Consider the following 25,189-nt stretch of genomic DNA (forward strand, 5'->3'; position numbering starts at 1 on the left):
AAACTTGCGTTCTGTGAATGAACTCACTTTCGCGAACGCTCACGCTCAATCTGCCCAGTTGGTGGAATGAACTCCCTAACTGCATCAGAACAGCAGAGTCACTCGCTATTTTCAAGAAACGACTAAAAACTCAACTATTTGGTGTCCACTTCACTTCCTAATCTGCAATTGCCTCTCTGAATATCACACTAACTGTACCCAAAAAAAAAAAAAATACTAATACTACTAATACTTTCCTTCTTAGACTTTACAGACCTGAAACTTGCCTATAGCACTTATTCATTGTTGCTCTTAGTTGTGTAAATTGCTTCCTTGTCCTCATTTGTAAGTCGCTTTGGACAAAAGCGTCTGCTAAATGACTAAATGTAAATGTAAATGTAGTTAATAATAGTAAACCAGTAATAATTGACTACTTTCACACTAGTACTTTTGGTCTGCACCCGGGTTCGTTTGACGTCAGAATACGGTACGTTTAGCTAGTGTAAACGCTGTCGCACCCACAAACTGCACACGAGTTCACCTGAAAGAAGTGGTCTGAGGTACGGTTCAAGCAAACTCTGGTACGGTTCAGTTCTAATATGGATGCAATCGTACCAAATTATGGATGTGAACTGCCGACTGTACAACAAACTTAAATTTTCATAACGTTTATTTGTGTGTATGTGTATGTCTGTGTATAACCTACCTTTGCAACAAGCGGGACCCAGTGCAAACTGTGATAATGTCTGCTTATCTCCACCAAAAACGACTTCTGCAAACATCACATGATGTTTTTAAAAATTTTGCGCTAGATAGATGCATGTGGTGCAAAGAGATGCAAAATCTCTGTATTTTGGTTTTGGTGTCAAAGGCAAAGCATACCAGAATTCAGAAGGAAAAAAGACGGTTTGAACACAAACCAGCTGAGAAGGTGGCAGGAGGGTAATTGAACCAAGTGTGAAACCACCCTTAAAATAACAAATCCATATATTATACACTACACTATATTTATACACATATATTATACACTACACTATTATACACTATACACTATATGAAAGCTATACATAGCCTTTTGTATAATATAATATCCATGAATTGTAAGGTTTCTTTATGGAACCACTGATGCCAACTTTTCTTTTTAAGAGTGTCAGGCACTTTATCGGTTCTATACATTAGCTAAGATCAATTAATATCAAGTGCTGCTATTAGTTATCCAGATCTGAGACTTTGAAAAAAAAAAATAGCACTTGCACAGTGGTGAGGACAAACAATTAAATCACTGCCAGCAATAACCTACAGTAATTTCCCCTGGAGAAGTTTTTGTTTGTGTTTTATTCTAAAAGGAAATAACTTCTAGACGGTCATGACTGATCATGATGAATCAGCTGTGGTGAAAGTGTCTGGGTTTTTTTTATTATTATGGTTCACCATGGATGCATGTATGACCTTGCTTACAATCTGCTTCTGCTATTTTGATGCCACTCTGGTTTAGGGTTTGTTTAAGGATGGAAGGAAATACTTTGAATACGACCACCTTTTTTAAATGGCAAACCACATATAGAGGCTTTGGTGGGGGGAAGAATTTTAACAGTACCATTACTTTGTAAAAAAGTTGGAAACAAATTGCTGAATACGGTGGACTGGTAGAAGGCAACTTCTTTTCAGACTTACCAATATCTGTCCTCCTTTTCTCCCTTGGATCATATAAAGATGTCTTATGATGCATCTTCAAGACCCTCGACCCCTCAAGCATCTGTCCCGGTGGACTTCAGTCTTCCTGCCAGCTCTGTGTCCTGCTTAAACAGTTCAGCTGCCCGTCACCGCATCGCCGTCAAAGCTAACGCTCGTGCCAAGAGAAAGCCTGCCAGCGTAAGACTCTTCACATTAACCATTCATACACTTTCATTATTTATGGTGCCTTATCATTTCAGGCCAGCAAGCTGTTAGTGATGTTTTATTCTCGTCTTTTTGAGCAATGCAGGAGTAGTCCATCCAAACTGAGGGGGAAATTGGTGTTAGTTTGTATCAGTAGTTGAACTGAATTGTGTGATTTATTCATGTTTAGAGGCAAATGCTGGACAAGGGAAGAGACCTGAGGGAAAAACTACTGCTCAGAGACACAGAGGACAAACTGCGGATGGTTACAAGTATTGGAGAACATGAATGTGAAGGTGTGTGTACATGTTTTTATTTATGCTAATACAAAAACATGTTTTATTTACAGTTCTCAGTATATATAAGTGCACCCCTCACAAAACTATCTTTTGAATTCATATTTTTAATAGGAAGCTATACAATATTATGTTTGTGGATATACATTAGATTAGTCAGTACTGAAGCTGAATCTGGAGCTTATCTAACAAAATAACTTACAAAACGGCCAAAGAACTAGCCTAATTTATATGTTGAAGAAAAATATTCAATAAATTTTTTTTTTCAAAGAGAAAAAATCAAGAGAAGAAAAAAAATGTTGAAATTTTGTTGAAATTTTGTAGGTTGTGATTTATTTTTGCAATACTTTGGTTGTATTTTAGTAAATACAATTTTACAACATTATCTTTCAATTTCTAAATATGATTGGTGACTAAAAATGTATTTTAATAAATATTCCTGTTTACTAAATCTGTTTTGTTTAAATGCACCGAAATGCATTGCCTATATTCACTGAGAAATGGAGAAAAATATTCATTTTCAAAATGAGCTGTACTCTATGCTGGGCACTGTATATGTTCTTATAGCAGTTTTAAAAATAATGTTTAATATCTATTTTAGAATTACACATTTGAGGATAAAACACTTTATGGTATTTAGTCTTATGATTCTTCAAAAATTAATCCAATTTGATGCTAGAAAAACATTTTTTATAAAGCAAAGTTGATAATATGTTGGTGGAAATTATGATGCCATGACTATCATTGAAAGGTTTTGTGACAAAAAAACAATACTTGAACGAAACAAAGACACCTTAAATAGACAAAAAAAAAAAAAGTGACAGTAGTGACATTTATTCATTCATTCCTCATTTTTCAGAGGGCGCCACAGCGTAATGAACCGCCAACTATTCCAGCATTTGTTTTACGCAGCTGATGCCCTTTCAACCGCAACTCAGTAGTGGGATACATCAATACACACTCATTTACACACACACTTTTACACCACGGGTAGTTTAGTTCAATCAATTCACCTACAGCATGTCTTTGGACTTTAGGGGAACCGCAGCACCCGGAGGAAACCCGGGGGGGAACATGCAAACTCCACACAGAAATGCCAACTGGCCATTTATAATATTGAAAATAAATAAATTTCATCAGATGCTAAAATAAAACTCTTTGTAATAAAATCCTGAAATAACACTGTTTATATAAATAAGCAAAACAACTTTCAGCACTGATATTAATAAGAATTAGAATAGTTATATAATAGTGAACCAGTAATAATTGACTACCAAAGCTGCAAATTAGAATGTTAGCTGAAGGATCATGTGACACTAATAACTAGAGCAGTGGTTCCCAAACTTTTCAGCCTGCGACCACCAAAATAACAATGCCAGTAACTTGCGATAAATACAGAAACTTTGCATGCAACGGCGCACACACACCAATAGACCCAAATCTATTCTTTGTTTAATTATTTTTATGTATGTCAGTGCTGTAAATGTGCCAGAAAGTTTAACCTGGTGTTATAAAATCAATCTGCTGCATTTGTCGCTATTGCTGTAATTAATGTAATTACCCCAGGGGTCACAATCCAATAAAACAACAGTATAAGCTACTATAGTAACTATGTAGTAAATGGTAACTATAAATGACTATTTTTTTCTCTTCAGTAGGTTATGGATAAAATATGGTAATTTTTATAGTTTAATAAAAATAAATAGATAGATTTTTGAAAATCAACTGGCGTCAGTTTACTCCTCTGGGAGTGTCGACCACCACTTTAAGAACCACTGAACTAGAGTATTGATGCTGAAAATAAGGCTTTACACTCTCAGGAAAAAAAGTTAAATGTATATTAAATATTAAAGTTCTGTTTTAACAGTATGTTTACAAACATGTTTAAGGCATGTTTGGTAATTTGTTACTAATTTGTTTCTTAAAAATTATTAATACATTTAGATTAAGCAGCTGATTTTATTTAATATGACTTTAAAAGGTGGTTCATTCCGCTGTGGTGACCCCACATTAATAAAGGGACTAAGCCGAAAAAAATGAATGAATGAATGACTTACAAATGGGCTGCACAGTGGCGCAATGGGTAGGAAGCACGTTCGCTTCACAGCAAGAAGGTCACTGGTTTGAGCCTCGGCTGCGTCATTTGCCGTTTCTGTGAGGAGTGGGCATGTACTACCTGTGTTGGCGTGGGTTTCCTCCGGGTGCTCCGGTTTCCCCCACAAGTCCAAATATATGTGCCATAGGTGAATTGGGTAGGCTAAATTGTCCATAGTGTATGTGTGTAAATGAGAGTGTATGGATGTTTCCCAGTGATGGGTTGCAGCTGGAAGGGCATCCGCTGCATAATACATATGCTGGATAAGTTGGCGGGTCATTCTGCTGTGGCGACCCCAGATTAATAAAGGGACTAAGCCGAAAAGAAAATGAAGGAATGAATGACCTACAAATAATAACTAGTTAACTTATTTTGCAGTGTGCTTTGCTATAGTGTAATCATACATTTAGGTACTGAATATTATTAATTAACTGGATGCACTCATTACATGGCTTGGGTTAGAAGGATATTTACAGTTAGTTCTATATAATTATGCATAATATATTGTTGTTGTTACACGTTGCTTGACTGTACTATAACAAGGACACCTTGTTTTTTTGTTGTTGTTTTTGTTGTCTGGATTTGCCAGGAGAGCTGGTTAATATTTCAGACAATGAATCCTTTGCTTCTGAACACGAGGATGAGGAAATGACTGACTCCGGGCAGATTCAGAAAACCTCTCCTAAATCCTCCATCTCAGCTGGAGACGACTCTGAAGGAGAGGAATGTGATCACGTCCCCGAATCCGAGGTCCCACAATCCTCTTGGGAGATTCCTGTAACACTTGAGCTGCAAGCTCATGATGATGCTGATGACTTCCTGTTGGACACAGGATGTGAGGTCGTTCCTGAAGAGCAGGGGTCACTGCTGGAGGAAGTGCTGAGCTCCCTGAAGAGCCCTCTTGCGTCAGGACTCACACTAGAGCATGAGAACGTCAGTCTTCAGAGTGAGGTACAGTACAGTCACTAGCATTTTTAATTAAAGGGATAGTTGACCACAAAATTAATTATCTGATAACTCTTCCAAATCTTTAAAAGGTTCTTTCTTAAAAAGAAGTTATTTTGAAGAATGCTGAAAACCATTAGCCACTTACCTCTGTATAGTTTTAGAAGTCAGTGGCTACCAATATCCAAAATTCCCTAAATTGTTTGTGGAGTTCAACAAATGCATGAAACTTATAAACATTTGGAATTATTTGTTGAATTATCTGTTGGATGTACTGCCATTAGGCAGACATTTCAGATCCATCAAAGCACAGACAAATAGACCTAAAAAAACAGTTTATACCCAAGAGCAATAAATGTGCTTAACAACTCAAATACCTTCATCTAACAGTGACATTGCATTACAAAACTGAACAGTTCTTAGACAGGAACACCAAGTAAAAATCCAATGTGCATTGTGTTACAGCTATTCATAAATATGTTCTTCACACAATATGTTCTTTCACACATTCCCATATACAGTGATAAAGTGTACCTCTTACTTCATTACACTTTATACAGGTATCTGGAATATTATCGTTAAACTTGTCTATTATAGCAGGTGTTATTTATGTTCGCATTTACTATTTTTACTGTTGGAGTTTCAGGCTACTTTTGATTGTTTGTATCTGAGCTTTCTTACATGCCTTATTCCAATCCTCTAGAGATATTTCATCTACTATATCTTCTTTCTATAACTTTAGTTTTGATTCTGAAGATTCATTAGAACCAGATATGAACAATTTGTACTAACTCCATTTCTAACTGGCGAATGACATGAACTAGTGGGTTGTCTGCTGTCGTGTCGAGGCAGGCGTTTGCAATTTTAGGAGGGGTGGCTTTGAAACAGTCCCTCCCTTGCAATCCAAAAATAATATGCTAACTGGTTAGCATTTTGGCAGATCTCCTACTGCACCTTTAAAGGGCCATGAAACCCTCTGGTTTCAGCAGGGTGTTTTCACACCTCTACTTTGGAAAAAGTCAGAAAAGTGGGCGTGTCCAGCTCTGTTTAGGGGGGAGTGTCGGAGGAAGAAAAGAGGCTTGGTGTGGGAGTGTCTATTTGGGCGCGCTGAATTTCAGAGTCAAAACACACAACCACAGCGGACAAAGTGACTGTTTACATGGACATATGTAGTCGAATTATTTGCCAAATTATTAAATGGTGGACTTTAACTGCAGTTTGGCTCTTTCATTCAGGGAATTCATTCATGTCCCTCCCGACAAACGAGATATTTGATTCGAGGAACTGCTCTAAGCGTGTATTTTTCATGCAATGTTTGATACCGCACGGCGAATGAGAGAAAAAAAAAAACCTCCGCATTTAAGTGTTAAGTTAGATTAATCTCAGGTATTTATTACATTGCAGCTTTTGCACAATATATTTGTACACCTGAGGTCTGCACAATAACAATATAAAACAATACAATATAATAAATATTTTTTTCACTTTTGGGTGAACTATCTCTTTAAGAAAAGTGTCAACAAGTTATCAAGAAAAGGATTTACTTGTATTGGATAATAATGAAATTAAGATAATAGTTCTGTGATAATGAAGATGTTTGTGTTGCTACTACTGTATGTGAACTACAGCTCTGCATAGTAAAGGCTGCATGTGAAATTACAACATATAATAACATGTTTTTCCACTAAACTTCAGTCACGTGTTTTAGAAATCCTTCTGTAAGATGATTCTGTAATCATACCATTATTAGTCCTGTTGAATCAATGAAAGCAGTTCATTCTGCCACTTCTGAGAGAAGAGAGCGCCATCTGGCCTTTTGAGGAGATTCATGATCATCATTTAAAATTGTTAATGTTAAGATTGATCACTTAATTTTTTATTTATCTCAAGTGCAAGTCTGAATAATAAAATGTTTTTATATAAATAGTATATTTGTTACACTAAAGATTTTTCAATCATATTTGGACACTTTTCATGCCTTTAATATGCTTTCTGTGTATACCCCAAAAACCCCAAATTGTATTTGACCCTTCTTTTTGTTGATTATTTTGACTTTACACTAGTCATCAGTTGTGCAAAATGTATTCTTGATGCGCTAAAATTCCCTCCTCATTGACCAACAAACTCATTGCATTAATTTAAAGTCTTTTGCTTCCTCTTTTTAGGTCGAAGACGCAAATAGCAAGAGCATTGTTGCTCAGCTTGAAGATGAAGACAGCAAAGATCTCCTCAATCCCTCAGAGCCAGCAGTGACCATGAATGAACAAGCTCCACCACCCGACTCGCTCTCTGAATCATCTGTAGATTCTGGAGAAATCTCAGAGGAGACCACAGAGGAGGAGGAGCTGCTGGAGTTCATCGGTGAAGAGTCTGTAGAACAAAGTCATTCACAAGTGCCTGAAGAACATGAGGAGAAACGAGTACACAACGCTGAGAGTGCCAGAGAAGATGAAGAGCTTTTAGAATCGCCAGTCGCTTTTATAGACAATGTGAAAGAAAGTGATGTTACTGAAGATGAAGCTGAATTGGAAATCCAAGATGGTGGAGATGATGGAGAGCGTGGCGATGATGGAGATAGTGGAAATGATGGCGATAGTGGAAATGATGAAGATAGTGGAAATGGTGGAGATGATAAATTGACAGAGGTTGAACCTGAGAAAAGCGAAGACTCTACAAATTATGTTGAACCTCAAGAAGATAAACCAAGTTCTCCAGAGCCTGAAAACCATGAAGCGTCAGATGATGAAAGAGACTTAGTGGTGCTCAAAGTGGAGAACGTGCATGAACCTGATCACACAGAGAGAGATGATGTCTGGAGGTCAACAGAAACCAGTGATGAGCCTGAAGCCTCTAAGTCTTCAGCTGTTGAGATCCTTGTGTCTCCTCAGCAGGAAAGTCCAATTCTCCAGTGTCAGTTTTCCAAGTCATCAATGTCTTCTCTAGAGAAGGAAGAGGATCCTCTGCCCATTAAGCTGGAAGAGTCTGGTGAGCCTCAGGAAGCGTCTTCAGAAGAAGCCAAGGTTGTTGTTTCTGAGCAGCAAGTCCCTGAGTTACCTGTGAGCATTGCTGAGGTTCGTCCACGGTTCACCATTGCTCCTGCATGGCAGAGATCACTGGCCTCACCAGAGTCACAGACTGAAGATACTAATGTTTTGTCTCCACAAACAACTCAAGTCATCGTTCCCGTCCTTGAAGAGCGACCCAAACCAGCCCGCACTCAGAGTTCTCCAACACTGCCGGTCCAGAAAGAGGCTGTTCATGTGGAAGAAGAGAAGAACCCGGAGAACCCATTCGGGGTGCGGTTGAGAAAGACTCCAGTTTTGCACCGTTATGGTTTGGATGGAGAAGCATCTTGGAGCGGCACTCAGACTGCAGAGTCTGCAGGGCCGCAAGAGACACCAGATCAAGAGCAGAACGACAGAAAGCCCATCCTACTGAAAAAACCCGAACTCATGTTTGATCCAGGGATGTCAGCAAGGAAAGTGCCAGGTAACGCAATTTTTGAAAGATTATTGTGGGTAGACACAATGTTTTTTTAATATTATTATTTTTATCTTGGAATAAAAAAATATTAAACATTTAGCATTTGAAATTAAAACTGTTTTGAAGCAAATATTAAATGCATTAAGATGATTTAAAATCAAAATAACCTAAATTAAGTTCTGGATGGATGGATGGATGGATGGATGGATGGATGGATGGATGGATGGATGGATGGATGGATGGATGGATGAATGGATGGATGGATGGATTATTGAAAAACTGAAATATAAAAATAAATAAAAATTAGTTAAATGTTTAATACATGAGGTGAAACTTATTATAAACCATATTGTTATTTAATTAATTAAAAATTATCTTTTTATACATACAAGATATTTTATATATTTTGTCCTGTTTTCTAATTAAAAATATTTCCAAAAAAGTATTTATTTCTTGAAATTTATTAATTATTTTTTGGCTTTATAAATAATTAAATAATTTTAATCAGTTTTATTATGCCACTTTTTAATGTACTTTCAATTATTTTAAAAGATTGCATTTGTTTTTCTGGTAAATTTAAATTGTGGGAATGCTCAGATGTTTTTTACTGGAAAGCAAGACCGAAATGCCAAATATTTTAACAATTGTAAACATTTTCATGTCCGCAAGAAATCAAAACTAACCATATGATTTTTGTTAGCTCATATTGCTAGTTTTTTGGTGAACAATTCATCTGTGCATGTCATTATGAAAACAAAATTGTTTGCCCTTCTATGAAATCTGAAAATGCACTTCCTGTTTGTTTTCAGTTAAATTATTAGATTACGTTTATCTTAGCAAATGGGTGTGGCTAACATATTTAATCAAGCTTCTCCAGCTGTCAAGAGGAGTCTGTTAGGTTGTAATAACTCTCCCCAAACCCTTTTCGCATTTTTCTGAATGAAATGTCTACATCATCATTCAGCTCGCAAAAAAACAAGCCACGCCCACTGTTTTCTCATTGACTATTTCGTTTCTCTAGGAACTGTCACGATATGAAAAAAAATAATGATAATCATTCTTGGTTGTTATTAGTCCACAGTTATTAATGATGGCTCTTATATAATACTGAAAACCTTTTTACATTCCTCCCTAATATTTTTAGTATCTTAGCATTTCACATTATTCTTCAAATAATATGATGCAAATTTGTATGTCCATTTTAGAGACAGTGGGCAGAATGTCAGTTGGTAGTTCAGAGTCTCCTAGCTGGATCTCTGTGGCTCGACAGAAACAGAGGAACTTCATAGAGAGCTCGTCACCAGAAAACTCTCCAGAGAAACTACCAGCACAAGTTCAGGTACACAAGCTCTTGCTTCTTGTAAATAGCAAACATGCCCTATAAAAGCATGTCGGCTTCTCAAGGAGCAGCTTCAAAACTCTTCTTAGCATCAATAATACATGTTGCAGCTTGGGAAAATTTGATGTTCTGTGAAGTTTTAAGGCAGAATACTGCAGGCAGAAAAAGTCAGTTTTCATATTTTTCAGGTTTCTTTCATATAGTTTCTCATATAGGCTTTCATTACAGTCTTATGTCCAGCCCTGTGCTTAGTTTGAGACGGATCCTGTACCTGAAAATGTCAGATATTCATGTTTTGTGTTCGGGTATTTATTTTAATGGATCCAGCATTAACTTTTGTGTGGTGAACACACACACGGTAATCACCATGTGCAAGTTAAAGCAAAAGTCATATTTACCTATTAACCCTCAACAATATTTTCAGCCAATCAGCTTTCTCATGTTTACAATCACTCTTATTGGTTGGTGATTGTTTCGTGGGCAGGGAGCAGTTAAAATAAATAATGGTTTAATGGCCAACCTAAATAATATTTGCATTTTCAAATGGCAAAGAGGCAGCCATTCATATGTTCATATTTTAAAACCACGAGTAAATCTGAAAATGAGCCTGATCAAAAAAAGATCTTCAGAAGATGAAACTGCACAAATGGATCAGGATAAAGGGAGACAGAAGCTAAGCGATCTCAAGCCAGCCAGAAAACATGACAGAGGAGGTGTCTTGGCTCTTTTTAAACATCTTCAAGATTAGACTGAGTGAGTCATTTAATGATTTGTTTTTCGCTTGGCACATAATAGTGCAGTGAACTGAATAGTGTTTGTTCATACAATTTATGTCTGTACACGTTTTTATTATTCTTCAAAAGTTATATGGCACAAAATCACAAATGTGATGCTTTCTTTGCACTATCAATGTTTAATGGCGTCATGTTCCGGGAAATCTGAAATTGTGTTGTAGACAGTACCAATTTTTTTTTTATTTTCTGGTTTTGTTCTGAAAATTATTCCTTTACAAATTAAGATTGGTCCAGCCTAATATAAAAAGCATAATTTTCTCACACTTTATCAATTTGTGTCTGTAAATTGCATACAGTTATAATTCATGAATCATTTATATTCCAAAGATTATTAGTGTTATTTTAATAAATACTTTTATTTTGCATACTAGAATTTTAAATATTGCTTTAATAAACAGACATACTGTGCTTAACTATATGCAAATTAGTTTTAATTTCAAATGAGTGTTTTTATTAGCATGTTTAATAAAAATATGCCTCGTTTGCAAATTCAAAGGGATAATTCATCTCAAAAATGACAACTCTAGTTATCCTTCACTTGTTCAACACCTATTTGATTTTCTTACTTCTGTTAAACACAAAAAAAAGGAAAATGCTGGTTGCTGTGACCTATTGACTTCCGTAGTAGGCTGTTTTTTCTACCATGAAAGCTAATGGGTCCCATCAACCAGCATTCTTTAAAATATCTTCTTTTCTTGTTCAACAGAAGAGACTCCCAAGGTTTAAAACCACATAAGGGAGAGTAAATGATGAGGTGATTTTTGTTCAACTACCCCTAAAAGCATAACATAAGAACTTTTAATATGAAAAATCTTTGGAATCAATGTAATCCCATATAAGTATGTTAAAAAAAAACCTTTAGATAATTTTAACTCGAGTCTGTTTCAAAATCAACTGAAGGCTCAGTTTGGCTTTCTCTTTTATTTAAAATGTGTTTGCTTGATTTTAGGGAGACGTTAAAAGACAGGATTCATCGCCCAGTTTATCAGCTCCAGTCGTCAAAGAGCAGCTCACACAGCCGTGTTCACCTTTACAAGGTAATCACTTTTCCATTAGCAGCATTCTCTGTCGAGGCTTTACATAGCAAAGCTTTTGTGGATTTAGGGTTGTTGAATTTGGTCTGAAAACTGCAACTACCCATAGAAATATGGTTTTAATCTCCTAATAGCGTGAGGTTACAGTTTGAGCTCATGGTGAAAATGACAAATATTTCAATGTCTGCCCCCTAGTGGATATTTAATGTAAATGCCACCATTTCTTTAGTGTTTTTAACTTTACACTCAAAAAATGACATTTGTTGCTTGTTCAAACTACTTATTTGAAATAAATTGAAATTATACATTTTTGAAGGGGGGGGGGGGGGGGGGGTTACTTAATTGTTTTAAGTTTAATTCACTTTTGAAAAAAGTCTTGTGTTGGGACAATATATATATATATGCTGATTTGTTGCTTGAGTATTCTTTTATTCTTCTTAATAATTATTGTTAATATTTTGAGTAAAAAATGATGATACCTTTTTTATTATAGTTTGGCGAAATATAATGTTCAACAAACATAATCTATTTTAAATGGGTTATTTTTTGTCTAACATAAATGTATTCTATTACTTTAGATCAATTGAATGCATCCTTGCTGAATAAAAATATAAATATGTACAAATACATTTTATAACAAATAAAAATATAATGCCATATCATTTTGATCATTGGTGTATCCCAGGTTCTACAAAATATTAAGCAGCACAGCAGTTAATAACAGATAATTATAATATGAAATATTTGTCAAGCACTAAATCAACATATTAAAATGATTTTTGAAGGATCATGAGAGACTCTCATGTAAACCTGACATACATACGCGAATGCGTCAGACCGGAAATGGTCATGCATCAAGTTTCGCAGTTCACTGCGTTAAAAAGTTCAAGCTTGGTGAAGTCTGACCTGCTAAATTGCATCACATGATTGCGTGAGACCAATCGAAGATCAAAACATGACCTCTCTGGACAGAAATTTAAAAGTCAACTTGTTTAATCCCGCCCATTTTCGCAGCGCTGTACTACAGAATTTCACACGCACAAACTCTAGTGTGACCGCAGCATAATACTGAAAATTCAACCTTTTCACCTTCCAGAAAAAAAAGATATTTTCTAATATATTACAATAGTAAGTAGATAGATTTTGAAGTAACATTTGAAATTGCACTAATATTTCACGATATTTCACTTTTTGCTGTATTTTTAAATCCAATAAATGGGAGAAAGATTGAACAATTCAAACGTTTGGCTGTCAATATATATGTATCTCTCATTACATCTTAAATAATATGAAATAATAACTTTTTTTTTCTTCTTCTTCTTCTTTTTTTTGCTCGACCAGTGTTCTGCTCTCTTGAGCTCTCCAACACATCCATGGTGGAGAAGGAAAGTAAGAGGATCAGTAGCCCGTCCACTGCACCTCTGGCCCAGGACGAGCCGCCCTGGCTGGCCCTCGCTAAGAAGAAAGCCAAAGCTTGGAGTGAGATGCCACAGATCGTCCAATAAAAGGCCAGCTAGCATATGGACTTCTTCTCAATATTTACATAAACAATAGACATAAGCAGTAACATGACACACAGCCTAATTGCACTTGAAGGGGTAGTTCACTTGAAACTAAAAATCGTTTGCTCACCCTTTACTTGTTTCAAACCTTTATGAGTTTCTTCTGTTAAACACAAAAGTACTTTGAAAAATGATGAGTTTCATATGTTTTCCTACTATGAAAGTCAATGGATAGAAGTTTTCTTCAAAATAACTTATTATTTGTTCAACAGAAGAAAGAAAGCTATAATGGTTTGAAAGCACTTGAGGATGAGTAAATAGTGTGTCAATAGTATTTTTGGGTGAACTATTTCTTAGAGCCGTGTGGTGTCACTTGTGTGTTTTTTTACGACATCACAAAGGATACATCATATTTGTGTAATGATTTGGTTTGCAGCAAAACACATTTTCGTTTCGTAAAGGAGAGGGTTTGAAATGCTTTGATATGAGGACGGTCGAAGTGAATGATTTTTGCAAACAAACAAGAAACCGATGAGCCGCCATCAAAGCTGTGTTTTTATTTACGACCGTGAGAGGAAAACCTTCACTGCTCTTTACTAAGTAACTCTGCTATGTTATATTATAGTCTTTCCAGTAACACAGTTATCCTGAACGCAGCCGAAGGTGTCTTTGTATTTATTTATCTCACTCTTGTATGTTTTATGTATTTTTGTATTTACATGCACAGTTTTGTGACTTGTACATAAAAATGTGAAGTACAATAAAAATCAGATCATAAACTGAAGCCATGTTCGTTTGATCCAGCACAGATCATTTCAGTCAGATTTTACTTTTTTGTGTCGATACACTTTTATCTTCAGTTTTCATTCATTTGCACTTCTTCTGCATTAAAGTTGGCCTGTTGGTTATTTAGATTTATGCGGAATGATCTTGAGAGTATAAAAACAAAAACCGTATATTATATGATATGAATATATGAAACCTGTAACCTCAAAAGAAAATGGGTTCTTTGGGATCAGCTTATCCTGGTATAAGTAAAGTGAGGATCGGGCTGTTATCGCCCCAAAATACTGAAACAAGCTTCCACCCCACAATAGACACACTCCAAATTTAGAATGTTTGGACGTTTCCAGATTTTTTTCATAGTACCTTTTTTTGGTGTCAGTACAACAACAAGGGTTTGGAACGAGTAAAAGAAGAGCAACTTAAATGATGGCAGAATTTTCATTTTTGGATGAACTATCCCTTTAATTCCACTCAAAAAATGATGTTTGTTGCTTGTTCAAACTACTTGATATAAGTTGAACCTACACAAATCTTTTTGGGGGACAATTTACTTGTATAGTACTTGTTTTTTTTTTTTTGTTTTTTTTGTTTCCACATACATTTTTAAAAAGGATTATGTTAAATGAATTGAATTGTGTTGGGACAACAATAGGAAATAATGTGGAACCCAGCATTTTTTACAGTGTAGGAATAAACTTGCCACTTAGTGTGCAAACTCTGTGAACTGAAAAGAATGATGTAATGATGTTCAACTTAACATGTTTGTTTTTAATTCAGCCCAAATGAATTGTTTACAACCACTTTACTTAAAAGTAAAAGGGAAATCCAAAAGTAAATCTGAGGAATCCTCTTTGAATCATTTTTTTCAGTGTGGATTCTTCACATTAGCGAATACAAATCAGTTTGAATTCTTTCTGGTATATTTGACAGGTTTATGATGCCGACCATTTCACGAGCACTCAAGAGGACCTCAGTTCACTGGTTCTCAACATCTTTGTGGTCAGCAAAGATGAAGGTCACAGAAAGCTGGAATAGTCATAAAGCAGTGGTCTCAAACTCAATTCCTGGAGGGCCGCAGCTCTGCATAGTTTAGCTCCAACCACCTTCAAATCACACCCGCTTAATAGTCTCTAGTAATCTTGAACACCTAATTAGTTGATGGATTTGGGTTGGAGCAAAGCTGCAGAGCTGTGGCCATCCAAGAATCCAGTTTGAGACCTATACCTTAGAGGGAGCAGAACCTTCTTTAGTATTTTTGCAGGTTCTTGCACCAATCTTGGGCCTCTTTTATGCATTTGAAGAAAGCTATCCAAAGAATCTTCAATACACCATTGAGGACTTTCAAAAGATCTTCTTTGAGTTCAAGGATGTTATCAAGAACATCTCCTCCAAAGTCTACGATCTCAAGGTAAGCTTACTGGTCTAAAAACCACACATTGTGGATGGTAGTGGGATTTAGCTGAGTGCCTTTGGTTAAGTTTTACTCTTCAAATGTTCCCGGTTCTCCAAAAGCATGTTTTTAAAATGGCACTTTTACAATACTTGTGGGTCTGTTGATGTGTTTGTGAAGAAAACGTAACTGTTGAGGATTTTTTTAGGTTTCAATACAAAATGCTATATCTTTTTGGGATATGTAGATCATACATAAAATAATGAGAGAAATGGGAAAAATTAAGTTAAGTTTGTTAAAAATTTAATTTCAACAGTCATATAAATTAAGTTCTAAGCTCTAATAAAATTATGCAAAAAAATCATTACATTTAAATAAATGAAGCAAATATTTTTTTTCCAGTGTACTGACAAATACTATCTATCTTATAAATACTACAAATGCAGCTATCATTGCTTCAGTCATGGTGTTGCTAGGCCTATTTTAGGGGTGCTGTCGCCCCTTTATATTTCTACTCAGCCGCCTTAAAACATTTGCAATTAGTTTATAAACCGTAGACTAAATTATTACCTCATTTCCCTTTAAATTGGATATAAAAACTGCTTATTTGCAGTTCTATAGATACACTTGTATCACTTGTACCCCAGTGTCATGGAGGAGCAGCGGGTTGCATTCACCTCATCAGCACAGCTGTTTCCTCCAGTGAAAAAATGTAACTCTTAACGAACATTTCACTATTTTTATTTGAAAATGAACTACCTATATAACACACATTACAGTGCATGTGGCGTTAACTATCCCATAGAGTCAAGCACATAAAGGATTAAACAGTGACAGAACCACTTAATGCTACTCGTTTTAACACTCAGAGTCACTGACAGAGATTAAAACATCATATTGTCTTGTATTAAATATTATTGTATTTATATTATATTTATATCATATTAATATTATTATTATTCAGATCATGAACTATGTAAATAAGCCTATTTATGCCATTTATTCAAAAAATATTTCTAGTTTTAGTTATTGACTGGCCTTATATGGAAACAAAAAATGCACTTGAATATAGAAAGTGGTTTGTACTACTGTACACAGGTGTGTTGAGCCTATTTGGCTCATTCAAATGGCTGCAGCATACAACCGTAGCATATTAGATAAACTTTTTAGTATTATTGTATTACTAAAATACACTAGTAAAGTGTATTACTATTACATTACAACTTATGAATGTAATATTAGGCTTATGCTTTTATATATATTATTTATTTATTTATTTATTTTTATCATAAAATCACCCCTGGTGTGCTGAATTTTAGCTGATCAATATCAGTCCAATAGCTACTGTATTATGTTAAACAAACACTTTTTTAATTTATTTGTTCCCTAAATTATATAGGTTAATCAGTATGTGTGACTTGATTTGTGCTTAAGAATTAAATATATATTCTACTTTATCATAGGCTACACATTTTTTAAAGATATTCAATATTTCTATGATTCAAATTTCTATCATATCATATGTACCTGACTGAATACAAGTGTGTTTTGTGCTTGTTTAAATCCACTGATAATAGCGTACTGTACCTTTAAGACAGAATTCGAACGAGTTCTAAAAACGTCACGGCGCACAACATATTCCACGTTGTTACAGCACTTGCAGCATTTGTGACTTGTTTAATGAAAGAAGTGGTGAAATTGAAAACGTTTGCGTTTTAATGAACACTGAATCTTCATTTATGACACTTTGCGATTCACAACGATTTATTCTCAGCACGAGTACTCTCCCCAACTCTACCTCAATGGAGAACAACTCAGCAGGTACACTTTTTGGATATTTTCAAGCACAATTAGCGCCCATTTCCAGCAATTGTGTGGTGAATTCTCATATTGATTTTTTAGATAGTTTAGAAACATTTCTAGCGTTTATTTCACTGTGAATAAAGGGGAATGTAAAATGCAGGGTAATGTAATATACGTCCATATAAGTAACTTATGTACCTACATGTGTTGGTTTAGAGTCCAGAATTTGTATGTGTGTTAGTGTCGTTTTTTAATTAATTTAGTTACTTATCACAGATGTATTGAAGTCTTTATTCCAAAATAAACCTGCTTGCTCGTTTAAACAGCTAAAATACTTAAAATAAATCAACTTTTGGTTGTTATGACGAAGATTGATTATGGTAAAGAAATATTTGTTAGTGAAAGTGTAAATAATAAAATACAATATGACTCTTTTTTTTGAGTGAAATGGAAAGAACCAGCAATGAACCTTGCACATCTGTAGCTAATAACCTTTTTCTTCTATGAGTTTGCACCCGTGTCGTTTGGATAAGCTTGTCACAAATGTAATGATGACAAAAAAAATGTACATTCTCTGATTATACTTGGCCAGTAGTGTGTGCGTAATTGAGTTGACTGTAGCAGTAGAGAGAGCTGCGATTCAGATGTAAATACATTTTTATTAACAACAATAAAAAAAGTTCCATCAAAGTGTAAATCAGTCTTATGAGCTTGATAGAAATGAGCACATTTACATGGCCAAATCGCTTGATCACTCTCAAAAACTAAAATAAATAAAAGTCATTAGGATTACTTTTAAAATTGCATGTTGCTATATAAATGACATTAAATTATGAATTGGGGATGTAGCTGAACATTATTATTCCTGCAGCATATGTTTGAGTGTATCGAATAACTCAAAAATATTGATGATCATGGTTTTTTATATAGCATAGGGCAATACCACATAGGGCAATACATATATTTAAGTTTAAAGTAAAATCTTTAGTTATTTACATTTGATAAAGGTCAATCTTTTTTCTAAAATGTATTTCTTTTTTTTCTTTCAGAGAAACAACCAGAAAGCAGGAAGAACATCTTCCCTGCGCTGTTCAGAAATATTTTTCTGACAGTAAAAGGTCGTCGACGAGGCAATGTAGTGTCTACACCACAGCCTACGTCCGACATGGATTTATATGATCCACAGCCAGGCCCATCCGGCCTCCAGTACACGGCTGTACAGGATCATACTGATACTCAATCGGGTCCATCTAGTGTCAATCCAACAACTTCTGACACAAATACAGCTTATCCCGAGGCTGAAGGTGGGTCTAGTGTCATTTTATTTCTGTCCTGTTTCTGTCATTTGACTTTATTAACTATTCATTAGGTTTTTATTAAGTAGGTTTGTTAGTTCTGGGATCATAAATGTGTTTGTTTTAAGGATCTGACCTTTGAAGTTTTAAATTTTAACATCTGTAGGGACTTTTTAACACTTTAGTTTCTGCTTCTTGCATTTTCAGAGAAACAAACAAAATCAAAGATGAACAAAATCAGCGCCTTCTTCAAAAGAAGGTGGCGAGCTGTAAAACGTGCATCAACATCGCACAAGAAGAACAACAAAATGGCTCCACAGCTCGACAACAATATTTCTATTTTTGAGCCATTGACTCTGAGAGATCCCCTGGAAGATCTGCAATCCGGTCTATCCATCCCAGATCGAGATCCAGATGTTCCTGAGAAAACACTTCTAGAAGAATGTGACCTTCTGCTGAAGGGCTTGCAGAATCTGAATGATCCTCCAGCCCCATCAACATTTCCAGGTCCTACTCTCAAGCAAAAATGTATTGGAAATCCAACTTGGCTGAGAACGGTTTCCAATCCAGGACCATGTACCCGTGAGTATTTGACCAATTATTGTTCGTCCATACATTAGACTAGATTTAAGAAAGTCTGTCTATTTTATTTTTTTTGCTGTCATACACTACTCTCAACCCATTACACCTGTATTGACTTGTTCTTTTGCAGTTCCACTTTCTGAGCTTTATGAAGTAGAAGAGGAAATTGGAAAAGGATTCTTCGGCAGAGTGTGCAAAGGGATCCGGAAATCTGATGGCAAACAGGTAGAATCTCTCTTGCTGTGTTCACCAACTGTAAAGAGATCAGTGCTTTCATTTTTGCCATTTTTCAGAGTCAATAAAGGGTTCATTTTTCCAGTTTATACCATCCAGTGGGCTTAAAAATGTAATTGCTGCTTTTTTTCCTGGCAGGTCGCCATCAAGTTTACAGCGAAGCGGGAGACAGACCGGTATATCACCATTGTAAGTCAGCAATGCACATGATGCAGAATATATTTCAAATACAAGTGACATGTCAAACAGAAATAAAACTAATCATTTGTTGACCTGTTTTCTCCAGCCCGGTGTTGCCGAGCCACTGTTCGTGGAAGTGGCTCTAAACCTGCTGCTAAATCAACCTCCTCTGAGTCCATACATCGTGCACATGCTGGACTGGTTTGAAGAGCCAGATCAATTCATCCTCATCCTGGAATACTCTCAACCTTCCAAAGAGCTCTTCAAGTTTTTCGTTAAGGAAAAGCCTAGTGAATCTCAGGCACGTAGCTTGATGTACCAAGCGGTGCTTGGAGCAAAGCACTGTCTAGACAGAGGTGTCTTACACCGTGACATCAAGCTGGACAACTACGTGATCAACACTGAGACAAACCAAGTCAAACTAATTGACTTTGGCTGCGGTGACATAGTCAAAGATGACTATAATGGTCAATTCATAGGTGAGTTTTGTCTTAATATCAGCCTCATGACATGTTAGTGAGATGTGATTTTAGTATTTTATTTAAAAAAGTGACTGCTGACTTTTGTAACTTTTGCTGACTTTTTGTCTTTGTCTAATATGAATATACATTTTTTGATAAACAGGATTTGCCTGCCCACCTGAATACTTTGTGGATTTAAAGTATGATGCGGAATCATTAACTGTCTGGTCTCTGGGCATAATGATGTACGGGATGGTCTGCAAATATCCGGCCAGTACAGCTGAAGTGCACAATCTGACTTTTGATGCCCAAGTATCCGCGGGTGAGTGAATAGTACTAATATTTTTGAACACATACAGTACAATCATTTGCCAAACACATGCTACATATTTTACAACAGTTTGTCAGAAAGACATATGTGACTAACCAGCATGCTTGTGACACCTTACAGAATTCCAGGATTTGATCAAACGCTGCCTGGCTTATGAACCATCTGAGAGAGCCACTATGGAGGAGGTCCTGCAGCATGAATGGTTTCAGCAGGAACAAATTCCAGGACCAACACCGAAGACAGGTAATATGACTTATAGACCATTTTGAGGGATGTAAACAATAACAATAGTTCTAAAGTATTTCCTGTTTTACATTTTAAATTTCTATAGCTTCTAAGAATCTAAAAAGAGCCACATACTGACAAATAACATTATGATTGCTGTTTTAACATTGAATTATGATTGAATTGCCTCTTGTTACAGTTATGAAATAGTTTGATATTACTGTAAGCAGGAAATGTTCATGGGCCAGTGACATCACCACATTGAAATGGTCTATAAGGCAAATCAGACTTTGGAAGAACTGAAACCCGTGTATCTAATATACTAACATTTTACTTTGTCACATTTTTGCAGTTCCACTTTCTGAGCTTTATGAAGTGGAAGAGGAAATTGGAAAAGGATTCTTCGGCAGAGTGTGCAAAGGGATCCGGAAATCTGATGGCAAACAGGTAGAATCTCTCTTGCTGTGTTCACCAACTGTGTACCATGTTGATCAGTGCTTTCATTTTTGCCATTTGGTCATTTCCAGAGTCAATGAAGGTTTCATTTTTCCAGTTGATAAATTTTCCATCAATATATTATGATTAAAAACTGTATTTTTCTCTTTTATTTGCAGGTCGCCATCAAATTTATAATGAAGAGAGAGACAGACCGGTATATCATAGTTGTAAGTGGGAAAACCCCATATTATGAAATAATTAAATCCAAATAATATATCCTAAATACAAGTGAATGTGATGTTTAAAGTCAGCTAATCATTTGTTGACCTGTTTTCTCCAGCCCGGGGTTTCCAAGCCACTGTTCGTGGAAGTGGCTCTAAACCTGCAGCTAAATCAACCTCCTCTGAGTCCATACATCGTGCACATGCTGGACTGGTTTGAAGAGCCAGATCAATTCATCCTCGTCATGGAATACTCTCAACCTTCCAAAGAGCTCTTCAAGTTTTTCGTTAAGGAAAAGCCTAGTGAATCTCAGGCACGGAGCTTGATGTACCAAGCGGTGCTTGGAGCGAAGCACTGTCTAGACCAAGGTGTCTTACATCGTGACATCAAGCTGGACAACTATGTGATCAACACTGAGACAAACCAAGTCAAACTAATCGACTTTGGCTGCGGTGACATAGTCAAAGATGACTATAATGGTCAATTCATAGGTGAGTTGGATTTTTGTGTTACCATTCCCCTAATGACATGTTAGCTTCATTTTTGTAAATGATGTCTTTGTCTAATCTTAATATATATTTTTGATGAACAGGATTTGCCTGCCCACCTGAATTCTTCGTGGATTTGAAGTATGATGCGGAATCATTAACCGTCTGGTCTCTGGGCATAATGATGTACGGGATGGTCTGCAAATATCCGGCCACTACAGCTGAAGTGCACAATCTGACTTTTCACTCCAAAGTATCCGCAGGTGAGTACCAACGACATAATGACAATAATATTGTTGTAAAACATCAGCACAATCTTTTGCACAACATGTTAAATATTTCTTGAACTTGACCAGGGCTTGACATTAACACCCGACAGCCCTCGTCCCTAAAGATTAGAATGTTAGTTTTTAGATTGTTTGTCAATATGCACACAAATGTGATCTTAGAAGCGAGAAGCAGCAAGTTTGATAACTGTTCGTGCAAACAAAAGAAAGTAGGTGAATACCGAATGAGAGGATGATCAGGCGAACGGTGAGGCGCTGATGTTGTGAGCGATGCACAGCTGATGTGAAGAGCACAAGTGCTTAAAAGCTCGTTTCTTTGCGCAAGACAACCGTGCCTGGAAATGCAACTGGGGCAATCATTTCTCTTTGAAATGCAAAAAAGCTGTGTTCATGCACCCACAGTCCTGCTGCTTTCAGAGATCCAGATCGTTTGTAAGCAGCAGCAGTTGGCACTTTCGCTTTTACCATTCTTTAAACAGATTTTTAATGGGCCTAGCGTTAACAGTGTGCACGTGATCAGAATGTTTTTCTATCTTCTTTCTTTTGCTTGCAGTTATTGTTGATAATATGGTTTAATTATTATCCTTTACAATAACATTGTTTTAAAAAGAGATTAACTCTCCATTTATCTGTTGTTACCTGATGGTCTGGGACCCTTAGTCTGGACAAGCTACTATGTAAAGTTTTAGATAAATGAAAGTAATTTTTAAAATCCCAATTGTTTTTTAAGATTATTTTTGTTGAATAAAAGTGCATGTACAGAGCTATACTTAACTATTTTTGACACCTTTTTTTAAATTTGTGGCAAGGAAATAATCAGTTTGGTGTGGCCAGGGAAAAGTCCTTAGTGTTGAGCCCTAAAACTCATGTAAAAAAAAAAAAAGGAAAGAAGGCATGTGGACATAACACATCATTTAAATCAAGTCATTTCAGCATGCCTTAGTCAAATTTATGCATGTAAAATATATTTTCCCCAACAACAAAATTATGGCTAGTGAAAATAACAAGTGGCTAGTAACGTCGGAAAACTACTAACCACAGTGGCTGGTGTTTAAAAAAGTTAAATGTCAATCCCTTAACTTGACAATGAGTTAGTCACATGGACATAAAGAGAAATATGACTAACCAGCGCTCTTATGAACCTTACAGAATTCCAGGATTTGATCAAACGCTGCCTGGCTTACGAACCATCCGAGAGAGCCACAATGGAGGAGGTCCTGCAGCATAAATGGTTTCAGCAGGAGCAAAAATCAAGAGTTCCTCTGGAGTCAGAAGAGGAATAATCATCATTTACAAACTGTATATAGCACATTGCACTTTACACTTTCAGAAAAACAACTGTGGACTGCCTGTATAAAGATATTCTGGAAAGGTAAGTCTAGACAAATGAAATTCCACAGTTCAGAAAAGTTGTGCAGCAGATAGTGTCTCTGTATACTGTTCCCTTTGGGATGGGGAACTTTAATGCTATAAGTGTATTTAATCCACGTATGGGGGTTTAGTTTCAGAAAGAGTATATAACGGGCCAATGACATGCCAAATGAGTTGGCAGCGTAAGCTTGCGCACATGTGGCTTATTGCAATCCGCATATAAGCACAGAGAAAGCAAGGCAACGCTATTCATTTCGCTTCTGAGAGAGTCGATGAGGGTTCCTCCTGCTGATATCCAGCATTTTCGAGCGAACGAGAGCAGTCTCCCGGTCCAAAGTGTGTACACGCAGCGGCAGACGGTCGAGCTGGGTTTCTCCCTTGCCAGGCGTTCTTTGGGTCCGGTCCTCCAGAGCAGTGCATATAAAGTTGCAAATTTCACAAAAAGAGCAACACAGTCGTGCAGCACATCCTTTTCAGGATGGCGCTCCGACCGTGCGTTTCTGGATGCGGTGGTTTCCTGTCCCCGGATGATGGGCACGAAGGAAGCGATCCGTCTAACCAGATGGTAGCCCTTACGTTTGATGACACCGGGGACCAGACGTCCACCACGGTATCGGAGGGTGGGCTTTCATTGTCCGAAGATGATCCAGACCCGCTAGCCCCCTCTGGGCAGGTGAGCGCTGTCAAGACGGATCCTGAAACGTGCTTTCCCGGGCTGCTTCGGCTGTGGGGTTGGAGATGGCTTATCCCCCAGCTCCGCGGCGGGACCGACTAGATGGGTGCTACGTAGAGGACCAGAGGGCTAAGCCTACGGAGCCTCTCGTCCCCTTCTTCCCGGAGGTGCACAGTAGGCTAACGCTGTCTTGGAGGGCACCTTTCTCTGCCCGTGCTGCGTGTCCCTCCACCCTCACCACTCTTGATGGTGGAGCGGCCAGGGGGTATGAAGCGATTCCTCAGGTCGAGCGCGCCATTGCGGACAATCTTTGTCTGCATGGCGCCTCTTCTTGGCGGGGTCCGCCTCATCTCCCGTCCAAAGCCTGTAAGTTATCTGCCTCCTTCGGAGCCAGAGCTTACAAGGCTGCGGGCCAGGCTGCTTCCGCCTTGCTATGGCCACCTACCAGTGCTACCAAGCGCAGGCGCTGGCCCGGCTGCACAAGGGTGGGTCCAGGTGAGCCTGCCCTCCGGAGTTTGGGTGCGGAGTGAGAGCAAATCTCTCGCCTCCAGCTCTTCCGCGGGACCCTCGCTCTTCCCGGATCAGCACACCCACTCCGCGCTGCCCCACTGCTGGTACGTCAGTGATTGTAGCGATGAGTCCATTAGCGAGAACTCTGCCTGCCTGGTTAGCGCGGGCCAGCCCTTCGCGGTGGCTCATACGCACAGTCAGACTCGGCTATGCGATTCAGTTCGCGAAACGGCCCCCCAAGTTCAGGGGTGTGTATTTCACAAGGGTCAACCCCTCTGTCCGCCCCCGTCTTGCGAGAGGAGATTGCTGTCCTCCTGGCAATGGATGCAATCGAGCCGGTCCCTCCAGCCGAGATGGAGAGCGGGTTTTACAGCTCGTACTTTATCGTGCCCAAAAGAGCGGTGGGTCATGGCCAATCCTAGATCTGCACATTTTGAACCGCTGTCTGCACAAGCTGACGTTCAGAATGCTCTCGCAGAAGCGCATTCTCCGGTGCGTTCGTCCTACAGTATACAGAGACTAGCATGGCAATCACAAGAGGGCTGCCCAACTTTTCTGGATCATGGAT

The 25,189-nt window shown here is 37.4% G+C and overlaps 2 protein-coding genes across 11 annotated transcripts in view; both read left to right on the forward strand.

Annotated features, from left to right (window-relative positions):
- Window positions 1–14,153, forward strand: part of zgc:66433 — an 89,084-nt gene extending 74,931 nt beyond the window's left edge. For 7 of the 10 annotated variants that reach the window (XM_087280114.1, XM_087280109.1, XM_087280110.1 and 4 more), the window contains 7 exons: window positions 1,693–1,851; window positions 2,048–2,153; window positions 4,838–5,199; window positions 7,359–8,682; window positions 9,882–10,015; window positions 11,759–11,846; window positions 13,185–14,129. In XM_087280114.1, coding sequence (XP_087136240.1) covers window positions 1,693–1,851; window positions 2,048–2,153; window positions 4,838–5,199; window positions 7,359–8,682; window positions 9,882–10,015; window positions 11,759–11,846; window positions 13,185–13,348 — 2,337 coding nt within the window. In that variant the 3' untranslated portion in view covers window positions 13,349–14,129. Of the gene's footprint in view, window positions 1–381; window positions 1,852–2,047; window positions 2,154–4,837; window positions 5,200–7,358; window positions 8,683–9,881; window positions 10,016–11,758; window positions 11,847–13,184 lie in introns of all 10 variants that reach the window. The other 3 variants (NM_001423521.2, NM_199273.3, XM_087280115.1) reach the window with 3 other exon arrangements.
- Window positions 14,154–17,166: 3,013 nt separating this feature from the next.
- Window positions 17,167–23,854, forward strand: pimr195 (Pim proto-oncogene, serine/threonine kinase, related 195). Its single transcript, NM_001423522.2, has 13 exons — window positions 17,167–17,342; window positions 18,374–18,628; window positions 18,827–19,201; window positions 19,332–19,426; window positions 19,574–19,624; window positions 19,722–20,094; window positions 20,240–20,398; window positions 20,528–20,650; window positions 20,985–21,079; window positions 21,247–21,297; window positions 21,411–21,783; window positions 21,885–22,043; window positions 23,217–23,854. The coding sequence occupies exons 1-13, from the start codon at window positions 17,240–17,242 to the stop codon at window positions 23,348–23,350; spliced, it is 2,346 nt and encodes a 781-aa protein (NP_001410451.2). The 5' UTR covers window positions 17,167–17,239; the 3' UTR covers window positions 23,351–23,854.
- The last annotated feature ends 1,335 nt before the right edge of the window (window positions 23,855–25,189 follow it).

This window comes from Danio rerio, chromosome 14 (genome assembly GCF_052040795.2).
Source record: "Danio rerio strain M-AB ecotype USA chromosome 14, GRCz13ab, whole genome shotgun sequence".
NCBI lineage: Eukaryota > Metazoa > Chordata > Actinopteri > Cypriniformes > Danionidae > Danio > Danio rerio.